The sequence below is a fragment of the Hydra vulgaris genome, chromosome 13 (genome assembly GCF_038396675.1).
Source record: "Hydra vulgaris chromosome 13, alternate assembly HydraT2T_AEP".
NCBI classification, from domain to species: Eukaryota; Metazoa; Cnidaria; class Hydrozoa; order Anthoathecata; family Hydridae; genus Hydra; species Hydra vulgaris.
In genome coordinates, this window is record NC_088932.1 from 3,493,473 (window position 1) to 3,514,265 (window position 20,793).

Genomic DNA, 20,793 nt, shown 5'->3' on the forward strand with positions numbered 1-20,793 from the left:
ATAATATTTTATCCACATCAATAAGTGTACAAAAAACAATGCTCAATAACAAATCTGACGCTGGCAGAGTAAACGTTGTTGATTATGAGTGTGTAAAATGTAGTTTAATTACATTTAGTTACTTGCAAAGAAAATACTTAGAACAAAAAGGGATGGTTGCACCTATTGAAATAACTGTTGGATTCAGATCTGGGTTGCGTCATAAAGTTTATAAAAAAAGTATGATAAGTTATGTAATGAAACTATACAATATATTCCTATAGTAGAAACCATTTCTATGGTGCTTTTAAAGTACAAAGTTGATAAAATAGATAGTAGCATTTGTTTAAAATTAAATAAATTAACTTGTTAAAGTGATGTAGACCAATATAAAAAAAGCCTTTTATATCAAAAGCATTCAAATGCTCTTCAGCTTTAAATATACTGTGATGATTTTGAAACAGTAAACCATTGAGGTTCAAAAGCTAAGGTTCACAAAGTTTGTGCTGTTTATTTGTCATAAAAAATGCTAACATTAAGAGAAGCTTGGCCAGAAAAATTGGCCAACATACATCCTTTAATTTATTGTTTTTTCAGATGATGGTGCAAAGTATGGATATGAAAAGTTTTTAAAACCATTATTAAAAGACTCGGCAGCTCTAGAAAAAGGAGTTAAATTGTATATAAAAGGAACTTACGTTTGATATTTTGGTGCAGTAGTTATGTAGTCTGGAGATGATCTTGCATTGCACAAAATTTTTGAATTTAGTTCAAATAATAATGCTTATAAGAGCTGCCATTACTGCTATATAACAAAAGAACAAATGCAACACACTTTGTATGAAGATCTCGACTCAAGAACTAAAGAATATCACATTGCCGATTGTCAAGTACTTTTTGGTGATACTAAATATTTTAAATTGTCAATGCATGACGTACTTGAGGGTTATTTACAGTATGAATTAAGCATTTTTTTGTCACTTATTACTAATTGATTGCCTGTTGATTATTGAGGAAATCAATGGCTGTCTGCTAACTTTTAATTTTGGCAATAATAAAAAAAAAAACAGGCTATTGCAACTAACGCGTGAAAAACTTGTTTTCTAAAGACAAAAGGTTAGGTCTGAATGGAACTCAAAAGTTGGTGTTTAGGAAGATTTTTTTGTTTTTTGCTTGGCGATGTTGTAGAACTGATAACCAGTATTTACATTTCTTTCATTTACTATTGGAAATATTTGGAACAATCTCTGCTCCAAAATTAACTATTCATTTAATAACTTATTTAACAGAGGTGATTAGCCTTCATCACAAGTTGTTTACAGAAATATTTTCTGAACATAATGTTGTTCCAAAACAATATTTTCTTGTTCATTATCTTACCAAAATTTTACAACTGGGACCTTCACCAAGTTATTGGTGTATGCGATTTAATGGAAAACATGCTCCTGCAAAGGAGCAATGCCACATTTTGCACAACTTTAAAAATGTTTGCAAAAGTAATGCATGGTGTCTGCAAATACAACTACATCTTGATTTGTCAAATTTTGCTAATTTACTCAATGCAGAAGTAGTCCTGTTCTTAAAACTTTGCCTGCTAGCCTACCGTTGCCAATGTCTGTTTTTAGTGAAATTCCACTATATGAAGAGTGTTTTTGTGCAAATAATGTAATCAAAGATAGTGTAAAGTACTTGCCAGACTTTGTCTCCCACATTTTGGAAAGGTGGAATATCTACTTGTCCGTGTAACTCAGTGGTTCCCAACCGGTGGTCCATGGACCCCTGGGGGTCCATATGAACTTTTGAAACGGACCACAAGGTAAACGTAAATTCAAAATAAATTTGAGTTATTGAGTTTTAATTTTGATATTTTTCTCTGTCTTAAAGAAAAAAATAATTCTTAAATTCAAAATGTAATTCATGCTAGGCAACATATGTTGCACAAAATCTGTGTAAGCCAATTCGACGTTAATCGTCAATGACTTGCGGACCACTATGAAACAATAAATACTTTATATTATTCTTACATCCGTAAATTTTAAATGCTATATAAAATTATCTTATCTTATGGTAAAAATATTTTTCCTAACTAATTGGTTTGAAAGAAAGTAATTTGTATTATTTTCTTTGAATAGTCGAGAATATACTTCTCTCAAATGAATTATACAAATCTCGATTTAATATATTACATTATTTTATATTATTTGTTAAATTCTTTAGATGTCTAAATAGTAAAAAAAGGTCATATTCAGATGAATATACGAAATATGGTTTTACCTACATGCTAAAAGAAACCATTTGCTACCCACAATGTGTTACTTGTTATAAAGTACTAGGAAATGACTCTATGAAACCCTCAAAGTTTGCTATTCACTTGAATAAGTGCCATCCTGATCTTCGAACAAAAGATTCTGATTTTTTCAAAAAAAAATTTGAATCACTGAAGAGGTGTAAGTTGGATAAAACTGGGATTATTCACCAAACTCAACAGAATATAGTAGAAGCACCTTATAAGATTTCATATATAATAGCACAGAAGAAAAAAGCTCACACATTGGCTGAAGAAGTCATACTTCCATGTACAAAAGAAATCGTTAGATTGTTATTTGGAGAAGAAGCTGTAAAGAAGATAGATAATATACCTTTATCAAATACTACAGTCAAACGAAGGATAACTGACATTTCATCAAATATTAAAGAAAATGTTATTAATGAAATTAAAGAATCACCATATTTTTCTATTCAGTTAGATGAGTCCACAGATGTAAGTTCGATGGCACAATTAATTGTATTTAGTAGCTATATTCACAATAATAAATTCAAAGAAGAATTTTTGTTCTCTTCTTTCCTTGAAACAACAACAAAAGCAGCTGATATTATGGAAATTATGAAACAGTTTTTCAATGACAATAAATTACAATGGAAATATTTGTTAGCAATTACTACTGATGGAGCTCCTGCCATGATGGGTTGTAAGTCTGGATTGCAGACTAGGATAAAAGAGATTGCTCCAAATGTAGTTGATGTACACTGTTTTATTCATAGACAGGCTTTGGCAACCAAAACATTGCCAGGTAGTTTAAAAACTGTATTTAATCAATTGGTCAAATTAGTGAATCATATAAAATCTTCTGCTTTTAACACTAGACTTTTTACAAAATTTTGTTCTGACCTAGATGTTGAACACAATAAGTTATTGTTTTATACTTCAGTGCGATGGCTTTCTGCTGGGAATTTTTTGGAAAGATTTTTCAAGCTTAGAAACGAAGTGAAAGAATTTTTATGTCAAATGAAAAGTGGACTGGTAGAATATTTTGAATTTGACAATTTTGAAATAACAACTGCTTATCTTGTGGACATTGTGGGTCATTTTAACAAGTTAAATTTGCAACTTCAAGGCAAAAATGCTAATGTCATTACACACTCGGATAAACTGAAGACATTTATTGAAAAGCTCAAACTGTATAAGACTAGAATCAATAATGGAAATTTGATAATGTTTCAAAATTTAAATAGCGTAATTGGAAATAACATGCTTCCCGAAGTTTTAAAGATAGAAATACTTTGCCACCTAGATAATTTGATTAATGAATTTGGTAACTATTTTCCAGATGTGAACCTTCTGAGCAGTGAAGTAATATATCACCATTTTCTTGTGATGTGAAAAATGTGAATGAGGAAGCACAAGAAGAATTTATAGAGTTAAAGAATGATACCACTGCTAAGGATCACTTCAAAATAACACCATTAAATAACTTCTGGTTGAAAATGAGGAATTCATATCCATTGTGTTCAACAATTGCACTTAAAGCCCTTATTCCTTTTTCAACATCATATCTGTGTGAAGCAGGGTTTTCAGCCATGTTATCTATAAAAAACCAAAAAAAGAAATAGACTTGAAATTGAGGCAGATATTAGATGTGCTCTATCAAAAACTAAACCAGATTTTCAGATATTAATTGCTGGTAAGCAGTGCCAGAATTCACACTGACCAGTTTTTGTATCATATATTAACTAAGATAAAATATTTTTGGGTCGTAGATAGTCTGTTCTATTAAAAAATACCTTGAATAAAATGTTGTCCTGATGAATAAAAATTACATTATTAAAATTTTCGCCTTGTAATAATTTTTAAAAGTAAAGGGGTCCATGGAGATCTTATGATATATAATTTGGGGAACGGGTTAGAATTTAGCATGTTATGATTTGGTGTTTACGTAAACCGTGCATCATATTAAATAGCTAATTGTTTTAAAATATCATTGTATTAGTGTTATTTAAAATTTAAACAACTCTGTTACCAAAACAATTATTTTTAATTGAAATATCATCAAATCAAAATAAGAGGCGTACAAAAATTTTGCATTTTCTCGTTGAAAATCCTGGTGTATCAAACAAAACAATTTCTAAAGAGTTGTAGATTGCTTTGAAAACAGTGTTGAGCGTTGTGAAACAATTTAAGGACATTGGTACATTCAAAAGGAAATCAGGAAGTGGAACTACTCTAGGACAACTTTAAACTGACTTAGAGACCATAATGTAGATTTCGTTGAAAAACACTGCAATCCACCAAAATGTCCCGAACTACTTCCTATCGAAAGATAATGGGTTCTTGTCAAAAGAAAACTAAAGTTCAATGTTAAAGAAGCCAAAAACATTATAAACTTCAAAATATTCAAAAATATATTATAATATACATTATACTTCAAAAATATTATGCATTAAAGACTTCAAATAAAAGGATTAGAGCTACCAAGAAAGTCCAGCCAAAGACTGTGCAAAAGCTTATGTCGAGTGTAAAACGCAATGTGCGTGCACGTACAAAACTTCACAAACTTTCCTAAGTGAAATTTAAGAATATTATAATAATAAGAATATAATACTTTTAAAATATATATAACATTCAATATTGAAATACAAATCTGCGCGGACACTTTAAAGGATAGTTAAATAAATATCCTTTAAAATGTCCGCGCAGATTTTTTCAGGTCTTTGAAGCAGCTTTATCATGTTCAAAATCTAATCCTGCTCAATCACAAAATGGTGGCCTCATTGGTATATTAATCCAATTTATTTGAAAAATAATTTGGATTAATATACCAATGAGAAATTATTCCATTTTTTTACGAAAAAATGGAATAATATTTAATAAAAATTATTTCATTTTTTTGTAATTTTTTATTGATGTGACTTGAATATAGTAACAGTTTGCTATATGATTTACTTTATAATATACTATAGAAACATCTGTGGGAACATCTGCTGCATGTACTAAATTATGTGGTTCAAAAAAGATGGTACTTAATTTTTTATTATTTTATTGTAGTTTAACTTCTTTTATATTTTATTGTTGAATATTATCTTTTTAAATTTTATTCAACTTATATACATTTTTTACACCTGTTTGTTTAATTTTCAAGTTTTATAAATATTTTATGTTTTTGAATAAAAATTTTATATGGTTGCTAAAAGATTCTGGATATTCTAGTTGCAATAAACAGCTTTATACTTTTTGACTAGTTGATGAACTAAAAAACTCGTCTATTGGTTTCTTCTATTAGGTTGTGTCAATACTGAATGCAATTGAAAATCACCCTTTAAAAAATAAAACTTTTATTGAGGTACAAAAGACTGTAATGGATGATCGCTTGCATCGTCTCCTTGTTAAAGCTTAGATATTACTTAGCCTTAACAAGGAGCTTGCTTTTACTTAATTGATTGCTTTGGAAAGTAAGCTTTATTATAATATTCATATGTATATATAACTACAATACATGATTATGTAATTATGATATTAAATTGAGTATGTATCATTAAGCATCTTAATTGAATTATGTAATTAACACAGTTTATTATAAATAGCATAATTTCAAAATTGCATAGCTAATATCATTAATTTATTATATATATATATATATATATATATATATATATATATATATATATATATATATATATATATATATATATATATATATATATATATATATATATATATGAATAATTTAAACCGTATTTTCTCAGCTATCTTCAACCAGAGCATCAATTAGCCATGGCAAAAAGTATTGTTTCAACTTTTATGTTCAGGGCATGCCCAAACTTATTTTTTAGGATGGCGAGACTCTTGAAATGCTTTTTAATCGCTCATTCATTTTGTCATATGGATCGCCTTTTTTTATTGTGTTTGAAAGAAATGACATTATAGTTAAACCTCCGAAAGTTTCTTTTGTCTTTGACTGACTCTTCAAGTCTTTTTTTGGATTTAATCTTGAATATCCAAAGCATCTACAAGTTTTGTATAACTTCTTTCAAGAATTAGTACATAAACTGCCTGGTTTTGTTGCCACAACTACAGCACGTAAACTATTCGAAGAAATTTCTTATATGTAGTATTTTCATCGCGAAACGATTTCGTCAAGAAACGCTAAAGCCTTAAAATGATACTGACAAATTTTAGACAGTAACTTAGGACATTCTAATAATTTAGCCTCTCTTTCTCTGAAAAACTTTGTGAATGATAACGCCAATTCCAATATTTAATGTGAAACTATATAAATTAAAAAAGTGTATGATATTTTCAGTAAATTTTAAAAATATATTTCAATAATTCATATTTAAACTACAAATGTAATATATTATTTAAAATATATGGATAAAGTATATACTAATTTTAGGCGGGATAGCTCAGTTGGTTAGAGAGTCAAACATAAAGTTAAAACCTAGATTGTTGAACGATCAAGTTCAAATCCTGCCATCGCCAACTTAGCGCTTGAGTAGTACTTGGGTTCGCAAAAATGTTGGTCAATAACGGACGCTACTTTAGGTTAGTCATAATGACTATTTGTGGCCGTTCTTATCCTAAGCCAACAATATCTTCGGATATAAGAACATTGTATAGAAAAATATAACACGAAAATTCAAATAAAAAAACAACAAATAAAAATATATCATGTAAATTCGGTTCTGATGTTAAAATGAAGTTATTAAACATACTTTTTGTATTCTATTTCTTAACAGAGCTTTCAATAAAATAAAAAAACGTTAATGTTAAAAAACGCCTTTATTGTTTTCGGTGTCTTAAAACAACCATCAATTTCCAAACTTAGCTTAAAGCATAATTTGCAGAAAAATACTATATTTTCAAAAGTAATAGATTAGCAGTTAATTATCAAGAATTATAAGATGTATATTTTTATCGTAGGTTAGCTTAAAGATGTCAAAAAAACTTGGTGGGGCTCAGTTTAAAAAAAGAACAATAGATATACAGGAGGCAGAAGATGATGTTATAAAAAAAATTGGTGAACACTTTTAAAATCAGAAAAATAATCTCAAAACAATCATTCTCAAGAAAAATTAGAGGAGAATATTATGATCCTTCACCACTTAAAGCAAACCAAACAGAAACTGATGTTCTTCCACAAATCTGTTGAATTGATGTAGAAATAGACTCTGTCGATAAAGGAAACTTCTTTAAAACTCTAACTGCTAAACAAAAACGTAAAATTGTTAAACTTGATCCTTATCAAACAAAGGGACCTTTCACTAAAGATTGAAACAGCCGCAATAAGAACAGGGGTTTCAAAAAGAAAAATTTCTCTAAATGTAATGGATGTACAAAAATAAGAAGAGAATGGTTATGTCATTCAACAAAAAAAAAATTTGTTACCGTCAGCAATGTTGGCTTTTTGATACATCCAACATTAATTTAGGATTCGTAAGAGGGCCATATGATTGGTCGCATTTTACAAGAAATATAAAAAACACGAAGAGTCAAACCAACATGGAATTTCTTGCGAGATTTACTTACGATGAAAAACTGACTCAGAAATAGATATTGTAACTCAGCAAGAACTTAACAATGCTGTAAATTATTAGCATAAAGTGTTGCGGCGTATAGTAGATGTAACTTCAACGTTTGATATAAATAATTTACCTTTTCGACCGCACAAGATTACGGATAGCACGAAGCCTCAAGATGTACAAACATAACGGAATACGAAACTTTGCTGATCAAAAATTGATCAGCTAAGTACCGTATTCCGTTATAAAAAAAGGTGGAAATGAAAAACCAATATAGTTGCAAATAAAGGGTGCTTTTTTTGGGTAACTCAAGTAACTGATCAAACATCACAAGGATTAGAAACAACTGTCTTAAAAGTTTTAGAAAGTTTCACTTATCTATCAAAAGTACTTGGTCAAGGTTAAGACGGGGCTGCAAATACGAGCGGTAGCTACTCAGGGTTACAAGCAAGAATTAGTCAACAAAATCCCATTGCCAGATTTGTGCACTGCTGTTCTCATAATCTGAGTTTAGTGATCAACGACAGTGTAAATAATGTATAGGAAATCAGTTAATTTTATGAGCAATAAATTTTATGAAAAAACTATAAACAAATTTTATCGTAATTTTAATTTAAATTCAATCGTAAATTTTATGAAAAATTTACTTTTTTTCCAGTTCTGTTAGGCGTTGGGCAATGTTAATGGAAACGAGTCAAACCAACTTAGCAAAAACATTAAACAAAACTTGTTCGACACGATGGTCATCCCGCACTCAGGCTCTTGTGCCTTGCGTTCACGTTATTTTGATGCAATTAAAATGTTGTCATTAGTTTTTAAACAATTTTAAATAGTTTTTTAATAATAGTACAAAGTAAACAACTAGAACCCATATTAAGTTCTCAAAAAAGACCCTCGCGAAGGTATAGAGAAATCCGTTGAGTGGCTTTCATCCCTCCTAGCCCAACTCCCGACTTAAAGCAATAACTGGAAGTTTGTTAAAAGCGATGCCATTGCCTTATCAGCTCTGTGGAACATTAAATCATCTTTTCTCCACAAAAGATTTTGTCGTTCAAAAATATTCTTTGGTGAATTACAAACAGATGAGCGCATTGAAAAAAAGTCAACATCGTTTCAAATTTAAGGTGTATTATAAAGTAATGGACATAGTGATTACTCATTCAACCATTAAATTTGAATCCATTGGACAATTATGTACATTTTTTGTACCAGTGCCTAGGTTAATCACCTACCTATCTTGTGGCTACATCTGCTTTTTGTTCAAACCGCAGCCTCAAACAGTTTCGCCGATATTATTGCAGCATGCCTAATTTTTTTAATTTACCAATGACAACAGCTACAGCAAAACGAAGTTTTTTAAAACTGAAATTAATAAAAACATACTTTAAAAGCAGCATGTCACAACACCGTCTTAGCTCTTTGGGCACTATATCGATTGAGAAAGCAATAGCTTGTCAACTTGATTTTGATAAAGTGGTTGATCGATTTGCAAAGAAAATGCCAAGAAAAAAACAGTTTTAAACTATATGCTAGCAATTAAAAATGTCTACAGATTTTGAATTAGTTTAGTTTTAAATAAATTGTTATTATTGAATCAGAATTGCTAATCTAAGTCTTTACTTTATTTCTACTAGATTGTTAGAATCAGGATTGTTAATTATAACCTCCTTTGGTATCTTCAAATAGGAATTAAGAACATATGAGATTTTTCTATTTCATATTGTATGTAACCCTGATTTATACAATTTTTTTTTTAACTTTTCTCAACTAACTTCGAAAAAAGAGGGTGCGCACCAATTTTACTTGCTCCAAGTGCTAAATATAAAGCTATGCCACTGTATGTATGTATTTTGTTTAAACAAGGCCTTCTGATGAAGGCTATCATAGATAAATAATTAAAGAAAAAAAAAATCTGAGAAAATAAAAATCTAAGTATAATTATTTCGTAATACAAATATATGTTCAGTTTTATTCAAATGTTTTTTAATAATAATTTAAACTTAATGGTAAAAAAATAAACTTAGTTATTTACTGCTGACAATTCTTTCATAAGTCATCATGTAGCAACCAGCAGTCAACATAAAGACTTCTAAAATGGTTGATAAGTAATGCTTATGTATCTTTAGGTCTAAAATTATTTAAATAACTTACTTTAGTCAAATAAATACTAAATTAATTTGGTCAAAACTAATTTTTAAAATATGAATAAACTTTAAAACACAATTTTTGAAAAACAACTTTAATTTTTAAATACTGCGTACTGATATTGCATTTTAGTTACTAAAAATTGCTTACATCATATTTCTATATGCAACTAATACTTATTTTTTCAAACAATTTTTAAAATGTTGCAAATTTATTCTTCTTTTGAAATATATATTAACTTTTATATAAGTATTTTAAATCTAGTATTAAAAATGACGTCAAACGAAGAGCTCCAGAGAAAACGTGTGTACCAGTTTCTCTGGAGCTCTTCGTCAAGAAGAGGTCCAGAGAAAACTCAGATAAACCTCAAGAAAATTCATATAAACCTAAATCATTCACTGTTTCTCATTTTGAAGCAGAAAACTTATCAAGATCGACTATATATGGAATTATTAAACGTGTAAAAAAAGATAAACCATTTGAAAGGCAAACTGGTAGTGGTAGAAAGCCGAAAATAATGACTAAGCGCGCCATCAGTCAATTTACCTAGCTTTTTGACCATAAATGTGGCATTTCTCAGCGTATAGCTTCAAAAAAGTTCAAATGTTCTCAGTCACTTATTCTAAGACATTGAAAACCAAAACATCAATAAAAAAAAGAAAACAAATGAAGATTCCAAGTCGAACTGAGAGCCAGAGAGCAAAAAACCGATGTTTGTGTGGTCAACTTTATAAAAATTATAAAGATCTTATTTGGCTTCTTTATGACGAGTCTTATTTTACTCTCTCGAACAGCCAAATTAATGGTAATGATAATTTATATTCAAGTAACATCGAACTAACACCAATGTTAAATTCAAAGAGAAAAAGAAATTTGAAGAAATATTATTGGTTTACGTGGTCATTTCGTCTTTTGGCCTATCAACTCCATACATTGTACAGTCTGGAACAGCTATTAACCAGCATATTTATGTTGATGAATGTTTGACTAAAAAACTATTACCACACGTCAAACAGCTTCCAAAAAATACCAAATACATATTCTGGCCTGATCTAGCAAGTGCCCATTACTCAAACAAAGCTGTTAAGTTTTTGAATGAAAATGGTATAAAGTTTGTAACAAAAAGTGAAAACCCTCCAAATATGCCTGAATGTTGTTGTATTGAGGATTTTTGGTCTTGTATCAAAGGAGATGTTTACAAAAATGGTTGGCAGGCAGAGAATTTGGATCAATTACGCTCTAGAATAATTTACTGTTTTAAGAAATTCGACAAAGAGCTGGTACAACGCTTGGCAGAGTCTACTAGCAGAAGACTCGACAGAATAAGAAGACAAGGTCTTGTTGAATTAAGATAAACGATTTTATTAAAATTAGAATAAATTTGCTATTTTATTCTTTTTAAAACAATAAAATAGGTCTTCTAGATTAAAAGTTATTTAATTTTTAGTTTTGTCCAGATTTTTAGTAATCACCCGTTATGTATGATGGTTGAATTATTATAACAGCCACTTTCCTTGTTTTAGCCATGCTAAATCAATTGCTTTTGTTCTCCATGCTAAATCAAATGCTTTTATTCTCCATGCTAAATCAAGTGCTTTTGTTCTGCATGCTAAATCAAGTGCTTTTGTTCTCTGGCACATTATTTCAAGTAAATATATTTTTATTATAGCTGTTAATTTTTAAGACAACTGATTTAATTATAATACAGCTAAAACTAAAATAAATTAAATAAAGTTAAATGTATTGTAAGAAAAAAGATATATTTAAAGTGTATTTGTTAAAACCATTCTTAAAGAATCTGAAATTTTTTTTATTTTAGTTGAAAATATTTAATAATTTTATCGCAGAAACTTTTTTAAACAAGATAACAGAAATATATTACAAAAATAACAACTCAAATTATTAAAAAAAAAAACGAGTTATGTAGGCTTTTTCCAGTTTATTGGTTTCAAGTTTTATCAATGGTATCTTCTGGAGAAAAAAAGGGTAATTTAATTCATGGTACCTACTAGTTTTTGATCGATAATAATGGTTTTCTATGTAAAAGTTGCGTTGTTCAAAAATGTTAAACTTATGCTCTTCAAACTTTGATATTACATCTACTTTAATAAATAAATAAACTCTACAAAATTATGATGCTCTGTATGATAATTTTTGTTCAATCTATTTGATTTCATAAATATATTTTGATTTCAGATATGATTAAATTAGATTTATTTGATTTTATCATTAGAACGATAACTACATTTACTTGTCGTGTAACGAATAGACATTGACTTGTTGTGCAAACAAATAGACATTTACATGTCGTGTAAACGAAGTATTATTTTAATAGTTTATTAAACATTTAGAAAAATAAAGAAAACTATTGTTAAATTACTACCACAAGTTGTTCCCGAGGTTTGATTCCCATGTATTTAGAAACTATTTTGTAACTTATATATTGACCCAGAGCCTACAATCCATTCGATACCGTACTGATAATATCAAAACTCGAATTTGGTAAACAAGAGTTAACTCAATTTTCAATATAAAGGCAGTTTTTTTATTTTAAGCAAAACTCATTGTGATTCACAATTCCGAAAATGATTTTCAAATTTGCTATATATCATTTAAAAACTATATTATATCAAAGCCTTAAGATTCAATTTAAGTAGAGAAAGTTAATTTCTTGGATATCCCTTGCGCTTAGAAATCATTGTGGAAATGCAATGCGTTTTGGAAATAAAAATAAAATAGGTTTAATATGAAATATATGAATCTTGCAATTACTTAAAACCAGAACCACTAGTATTAATTATTTGAGTAATTTTCTTTAAAAAAATGTTTTAAAAAATAATAAAGTAAAACATTTTTATTAATTATTAATTATTTTTTAGAAAATATTAAAAACCACCTACCATTTTATTTGTCTTTGGATGAAGCGTCCATAGCTGTAATTAGGCTACCTAACGCCTTTAACTTGGGTGTGGGTAGGTTTATAAATTTAGGATCCTTATTGCAAATTTTAGGAACTTTTTTTCTCCCTTATACCTAGAGGAAAGTCTTTTATGTTTTGATATCTTTTTTGGGGCCTAAGTCGTCGCGACTGAGTGCTTATTTGTTCTAACTTCAATTTTGTAAAAAATCAAAATAACTATAAGGCAGTCAATAAAGCATCAAAATTTTTGTATTTTAATGGTTGACTTGTGTAATAATGTGCCTGGTACTTTTCAATTAAGAATTCACTTTGCCGAATCTCAACTTTTTTACTTGTTTTATTATGCTTAATTGTTTTAGCTCTAAAACGGCTAATCAAATAAGCGTTAATTTAATAACGTAAAGTCAAACTGTGATTAATTTGTTTATTTATTTAATAAAATAATGCTTAAAGAATTTGTCTTTAGATAATTGATAAAAAATTTGTTTATAACTTATTATTAGTTGTGTAAATTTTAATATAATCTTATTAAACATTATTTAAGTGACCAAGTAAAAATAACTCGAAAACGGACAAGAAATACTGATATGTGGAAAAGGAATTGCACATAGAAAAAAAGAGAATCTGGACAATCCTATATAAATTCAAGAGAGAAAAAAGTTGAAGAAGGCAAACCTGTAGAAAGTAATTGCTCAAAGTGCATATTTTCTTGTGAATCAAAAATTACCCCGGAAAATAGCAAACTTATATTCAAACATTTGGTGAGTTTAGATGACAATAGCAAAAATGCTTTTTATGCTAAATTTACAAAAAGGAATAAAAAAGTGGGAGTTAGACTGTTTCAGACAATTGCAGAAGAAACTATTCTTATCAATGCAAAATAATAGCATTATTCACAGGGTTTGTAAAAAGTTATTTTTAGGAGTTCTTTGCATTTCTCAAGCAAGAGTTCATTATTTTCACGACAATTTATTAGATCTACATACAGGAGTTCCAGTTAAAAGGAAAAAAAAAAAGCACATAAATTATAAATTGTCACAAACATTGTTGGACGAAGTTCGTCCTCACATAAATTTGTTTGAAAGTATTGAATCTCATTATTGTAGGAGCACTACCAAAAAAGAATATGTTAAAAATAAATTGAATTTGTCATTAATGTTTGACCTACATACTGAACATCGCGCAAAAAAAGGAATTTATTATGTTAAGCAACATAAGTATAGAGAAGTGTTTAATACAGAGTTTAATACAGGTTTTTCAAGACCAAAATCAGACCGATGTGACTGGTGTAAAGAGAATAAAATAAATATGGAGAAAGCAATTAGCAGCTTAGAGTATAAAATACAATTTCGGCGTCATTTTCTTTTAAAGACAGATTCCTATCAAGTAAGGAAGGGTGACAGAGAAGCCAGAAAAGTTATTTTATGTTTTTGTATGGAAAATGTTATTCAGGTTCCAAGTGCAAATATATCAAATTTTTTTTTAAATAAAACTTTCACATTTTAATCTCACTGTTCATAGTTCAATAGATAACAAAGTTTACTGTTGTGTGTGGAGTGAATATACTGGTGGCAGATCTGCTAATTGTATTACATCAGCATTGGTAATGGTTTTAAGACAATTAGTTTTAGAACATCCAAATGTAACAGAAATCGATCTTTGGTCTGAATTATGTTACCACAAAAAAGAAATTCATTACTTGTTTTTGCTTTAAAAGGCTTTATGCTAGAAAATACACAAATTCATTCTCTTGTGCATTAAGTTGATAATGCTCATAGCTTAATTGAAAAAACTTTGGATAAGAATTAAGTATTAAGCCCAATTAGCTTAATTCGTGTATTAAAAACGCTGAGAAAAAAGCCCCAACTCCACATTCATTAGATGAGATCATCAGATTTTTTTAACTTTGAAAAATTATCAAAGATTATGCATTTTTTGCAGATACCTTTTTTTTCTGTCAAACAACTAAAATATCATTCAAATATGCCGCCTGTTGTAACATTTTTGTAACATACAATGACTGTCACTCTATCACTGAACTAGAAATATGTGTAAGTATTCGAAAAACACATTTGCAGGAAATAGTCCCAATCTCTACTGTCTCATTATTAACATCACCAATTCCTCTAAGCATACAAAAAACTTAAGATATAAAGTCTATGCTATGTTTTCTGCCTGCAATTGACTCTGCTTTTTTTGAAACAAAGTAAAAACTTTTTGGTATAAAACTAATTTTTTGTTTTGTTGAAATAATCTTTGATTTTTTCTATGTTGAAATTATTTTACATTGTTTTTGTATAGTGTGCCATTTAATATCTACTTTCACAATGTAGACAATGGTAGTGTCATGATTTTGTGGGTAACCCTTCTTCGGTAATTTCTAAAAAACGTTTTGTTTACTTGAAGGAACAGTTTAAAACAATAGTCAAATTATGAGTATTGCAAACGTAGTAAAATGCTTCAAAAATTATATCCTGATTTCTATTATGGAGAATAAAAAAACATTGTTTTTTTACAAATTTTTTTCGTAGAATCTCCAAAACAATTCATTTAAAAAATATTTTTACTAAAAAAAAATGTTTAAAATTAATCTGAAGAAATATAACTACTATCTCTTTCAAACAAAGTTAATTAGAAGTATTTAAAGGCGTATATATGTTAAGAAAAATAACTTTAAATCTTTTATCCTCATTTTCTTCAATGGTGTTTTTGGGAGTTAGAATAAATAAGCACTCGGGTCGCGAAATAACAGGTTGCTGTTTTTTTTGGAAAAGGGCACCAACCCACTAACTACAGCACTAGATACATTGCTGATATGTCGTTTAAAGACGACGATGCTTCTATTGAATTAAAGGTTTTCCATAAAGTACGTAAGCATTTGAGGGTTGGGAGATAACTCAAAAAATACGAATACGTTCAATAATGGGGTTGGGAAGGGGTCGGCAAGGTTAAAGACAGCGAGTACGTACGTGTTATGATTATATCAGGTTGTTTATCTCTACTAAAACTAAAAACTTATTTTTTATAACAAAAGCTTTGAATTTCTCTAGTGTTTAAAAAATCATATTATGTAACAGAGAAAGGTCTTGATAACTGAAATTTTTTTTTTAATGTTTTGAAAAACTATCTGTTAGAGAAAGGAGTTTGCAAACATGAGCAAGAACTTGGCAAAAAACAATACGTACATGCACAAAGGAGAGTAAGGGCAGGTTATTTGAATTAAACAGGTGCGTACGTGGGGAAGGGATGCCCAAAATAAGTGATTTTATTGCGTATGTATTTTATGGATCTAAAATGTTATACCTGCTCTGTTTTATGTAAATAATGTAATACATGTTATATGTAATATATAAAATATATGTTATATTTAATGTATATATTAGGGTGTGTAATACTTTTTGAAAATTGAAATTTGCTTTGCATAACTAAAAAATTGGTGAGGTTTATCATTAAAAGTTCAAATCTGGTAACTAAACATAAAAAAAATTAGCTACCAGGGAATCAGAAACAAAAGAAAAAGCATAAAGATGAGAAAAAGATTGAACTTTTATTAAAAATTAGTTCATTTTTCACCAGACCACAACACGAAAATCAAGTTTTGCCCATTCAAAAATCTCTAACATAGGCAGTTGATGATGCAGAAGTAGCAACTAATGAAAATGGTGAGGACAATATTTTTGTGCCAAACCTTTTGGCAGAACCTGCATCAATTAAAACATTAAGGGAACTGACACCAACAAAAATTTCTGAGGTTGAGTTTGACGAGATTACTTCAGATCCTGCAGGGTAACCTGATGATTTGTCTCATCTCTGAAAACAATCAGTTCTATAAGGACCAATACAGGTAAATTATTATGCTTTCCCAAAGATTTGCTTTTCCAATTCCAAATCAAAACGAAGATTTGAGCTTCAAACTACAATAGATTTCTGATAAATGATCAAACCTTAACAAGATCATGGCTTGCAGACTCAAAAAAAGCTGATGCTTCATACTGTTGATGCTGCAAGTTGTTTAGTCTAGATAAACAAAAACTTAGTACCAGTGGCTTTGATGATTGGAAAAACATTTATTCCATGTTAAGTGAGCATGATCATTCACAAGAGCACAACAATTCCTAGATAAAATGTAAGGAGCTAGAAAGTCGCTTGAAAGCAAACAGTACAATCGATCAACAGAATCAGAGTATCTTTCAGCAATACTGGCGATAAGTAATTGAGAGAACTGTGGGAATTATTCAATGCTTTTTGCCCATGGAAATGAAAATTTTGTTGGCCTAGTCGAGTTATTGGCAAAGTTTGATAGTGTCATGCAGGAGCATGTTCGTCGAGTAATTGACAATCAGTTGCCAAATCATTATTTAAGCAATAGGATTCAAAATGAGCTAATCAAGAAAAGTGAAAACTGAAATTATTCATCGTCTAAAGGTAGCAAAATACTTTGCCCTCATATTGGATTGCACTTCAGACTTGGCCCATAAAGAGCAAATGACTGTAGTGGTAAGTTTTGTCCAAACTTCAGAAAGTTCTGCAACAATTATAGAATATTTTTTGGGCTTCCTGGTAGCTGAATCTCGAACAGGTAAAGAAATTACAAAATTAATTACTACCTAATTGACTGAAAACGACATAAATATTGATGACTGCAGAGGACAAGGATATGACAATGGAAGTAAAATGAAAGGTCGCATCAAAGGAGTGCAAGCACGAGTTCTGGAAATAAAACCTTTGATTTTCTTCTCACCGTGTGGTGCTCATTCATTAAATCTCGCTGTTTCTGATGAAGGCAAATGCAATGCATCCACATAGTTGTTTTTCAGATATTTTCAACGCTTGTAAATTTTTCTCAGCATCAGCACATAGATGAACAATCATGGAACAATGTGTATAAACAATAATAAAGAAATGGAGTCAGACACGCTGGGAATCTCAAATAGAAAGTGTAAAAGTTGTTAAGACCATTTACCTGAAATTTTGAAGGCACTAGAAGAATTAGAATACTCAACAAGTGATTCCGTTGTATTTGCTGAACTGAGATCTTTGACAAACGAATTATCATCATATGCCTTTATTATAAAGACAGTGATATGGCATGAACTCCTGCTGCAGAATAATATTGCAAGCAAGTCCTTGCAGTCTGAAAAATAGACCTTCAATTAGCTATGCAATTTATCCATATTTGTAAAGTAGCTCTCAGTGCTCTTAGAAACAATTTTGACAGTTTGTTGCTTGAAGCTCAGAAAACTGCAGCTAGCTGTGAAATTGATAGTAAGCTGCCTCAACCTCGAATGAGAAAGACCGAAAAACAATCTCTCTACGAACCAGTTGAATAAACACCGTTTACACCAATGGAAAATTTACGGATCAACTTCTTTAATGAGAATATAGAAGTATCCACACATGAGTTAGATGAACGATTAACTGAACTGAATCATTTGTGTGGAGCATTTGGATACCTAATATTAAGACTGTTAATAAAGAGGGTTAAGGACTAGTTGTGAAGAATTAAAAACAAAACTGGATAGAAAGGGTAGATGTTATATTGACAGCCAGAACTTTTCACAGAAATTTCGAGCATTATCAACTTACTACTAGTGGATGTGACAGCACCAATTGAAGTGCTTCAATATATTACCAAGAAAAATATGATAGAGCTACACCGTTAACTTTGTATAGCACTCCGAATTCTAATGACAATTCCAGTCACTATTGCTACGAGAGAGAGATCTTTCTCCAAGCTGAAATTGATTGAAACATATTTGAGGACCACCATTTTACAAGAGCGACTCAATTGGCTAGCATTACTGAGCATTGAGCATGAGATAAGCACTTGTCTAAAGTACGAGGAAATAATAAGAGACTTTGCAATATTAAAGGCCAGAAAAGTTGCTTTGTAAAATTGGAAGAATATATCAAGTTGTACAAGTTTTTCTTGAAATACAATTAACTGAAGATGCTTTGAAATGATTTCCTACATTGTAATAATATACATTAAATTCAGTAAATAAAATTGTGCGCCCCACAAACAAGTCTGCCTGGGCTCCAAAATAGGTCTGCACGGCACTGCCTAGCTCTTCTACCTGTACTGTGATCAATTATTAATCTATTGTCGTTTTTGGATACAAGTCCTCCATCTACCAATGCAGCAGTAGCTATTGCTGCAGTTGCTTTTAAACTAACACCATATCTAATACTGGCCCATACAATATCAGAGATATCTTCATAGTTTCAAGATTTTTGTAAACATTTTGTACCTGAGTTTTAAATAGAAATCTCACTTTCATCAAAATTGAAGTATTCAAAAATTCCAGGTTCGCTTTTTTAATTACTTTGAGCTTTAGTTTCGTTTTGAGTCATGTGTTTTTTTCTCTCTTATTAGTTTTTTCTCTATTCTTTTTAGTTTCCAACTTTCTAACTTAATTAACCTATTTGACTCCATCAAATCAGCAAGCCCAAGTTGATAAAAACTAAGAGTTCCAATCTTTTCTCGCTGGGCTACAAAAAAAATGAGGCTATAATTGGTTTACCTTGAGAAAAATATTAAAATAATATTTTCTTTTTAAACTAATCAAAGTGAAATTAAGTATTATATAAATTAACTTATTAACTAAAATATTTATTAAGTTTAATGCAAAAAATTAAATTAAGAAATTTAATTTTTTGCATTAGTAATACTTTTATATTGTTTTTAGTATACCAATTCATACCTTTTATATAAACCAGTTCATTAATTGGTAATTGTTTCTCCCAAACAGGAGGACATGGTTGCTCAGAACAAAGTCAAATCATACATTTACAATCAACCAAGTCAAATAATTTGTCAATGATGAAGTTAAACTTTTGTTTTGTAACTTTACTTGCTCTATTTTGAGAAATCAGACAAGCTTTGTTCCAAGCATCTTTGAGTCTTGTTATTAAGTTGTGTTTTAAAGGAATTACAAAAGGGTAAAATAAAGCATTCGCCATAAACCATTTTTCTGAAAGTTTAATGTAAATATCCTGGATCAACTCAAAATTACCACAGTTTCTTCTGTTTAGTTCACTGGTTTCTCTTAAAAATACCATATCGTTACACATCTCTCAGAGTTGGCAGTTCAGCTACGAATAATTCTTTTCCAGATCCCAAATATTCACGTAGACAAGAGCCATTTTTCCTCCTTGTTTCAGCAGCCATTTTATGCTTAATTACACTTTATATCTAGCAATTTTAAAACTTTAATTAGAAATGTAATAAATATAATTTTATGCCTTAAATAAAAAAAACAAAAATATCAATATTGATTATAATTATAATCCTGGTAAGCTATTCTAGTATAACAAGTAAAATAGATTAAGAATTGATAATATACAGTAGCATAGTCTTAAATAAAAAGGAACAAAGAGCGATCCTGGCTCCATCTTTTTTCATCCATCAAGTCTCTTTGTTTACTAAAAACTATATTCCTCAAATCGTATCCCATTATAAAAACTTATAAAATTAAACAAAAAGTAACTTCTTTCCCTGTAGTTCCTTTCCATAACTTCACTGACAATACATAAAAATCAATAACTTGTGTATTATATGTTTAAAAAAGTTATTTGAAAATAAGTTTTCCGTTTAGCTATTTGCAAAGTGACCTAACAAAATATGTTTTAAAGTAATTACATACAAAACTCAGAAAAAGCCCCTCCCCTATCCTTATTTTTTTAAATATTCTGTAAATCAAAATTTCTGAAACAGTTTTATCTCCTAAATGTATTATGCTTATCTTGTATTAATTTCTATAGGTTAGTTTGCTGTAAAGCTCATAAAATAAGTTTGTTGTAAAGCTGATTTCTAAAGTCTAAAAATGTTCAAATTAACCCTGAAAATATGAATTAATGTAAAAACCACCTTTATTTGAAATTTTCAAGGCAATTCTCTGGTAGCTTAAACTTATTTAAAGTTAAATTTTTTGATAGTTTTGATTTTGATA

General features: G+C 29.4%; 1 protein-coding gene across 1 annotated transcript; it reads left to right on the forward strand.

The window, feature by feature from the left end:
• Window positions 1-1,590: 1,590 nt before the first annotated feature.
• On the forward strand, window positions 1,591-7,288 carry LOC136089537 (SCAN domain-containing protein 3-like). Its single transcript, XM_065815589.1, has 4 exons — window positions 1,591-1,664; window positions 2,197-3,572; window positions 5,218-5,273; window positions 7,178-7,288. Exons 1-4 carry the CDS (start codon window positions 1,591-1,593, stop codon window positions 7,286-7,288), a joined length of 1,617 nt encoding a protein of 538 aa, XP_065671661.1.
• The last annotated feature ends 13,505 nt before the right edge of the window (window positions 7,289-20,793 follow it).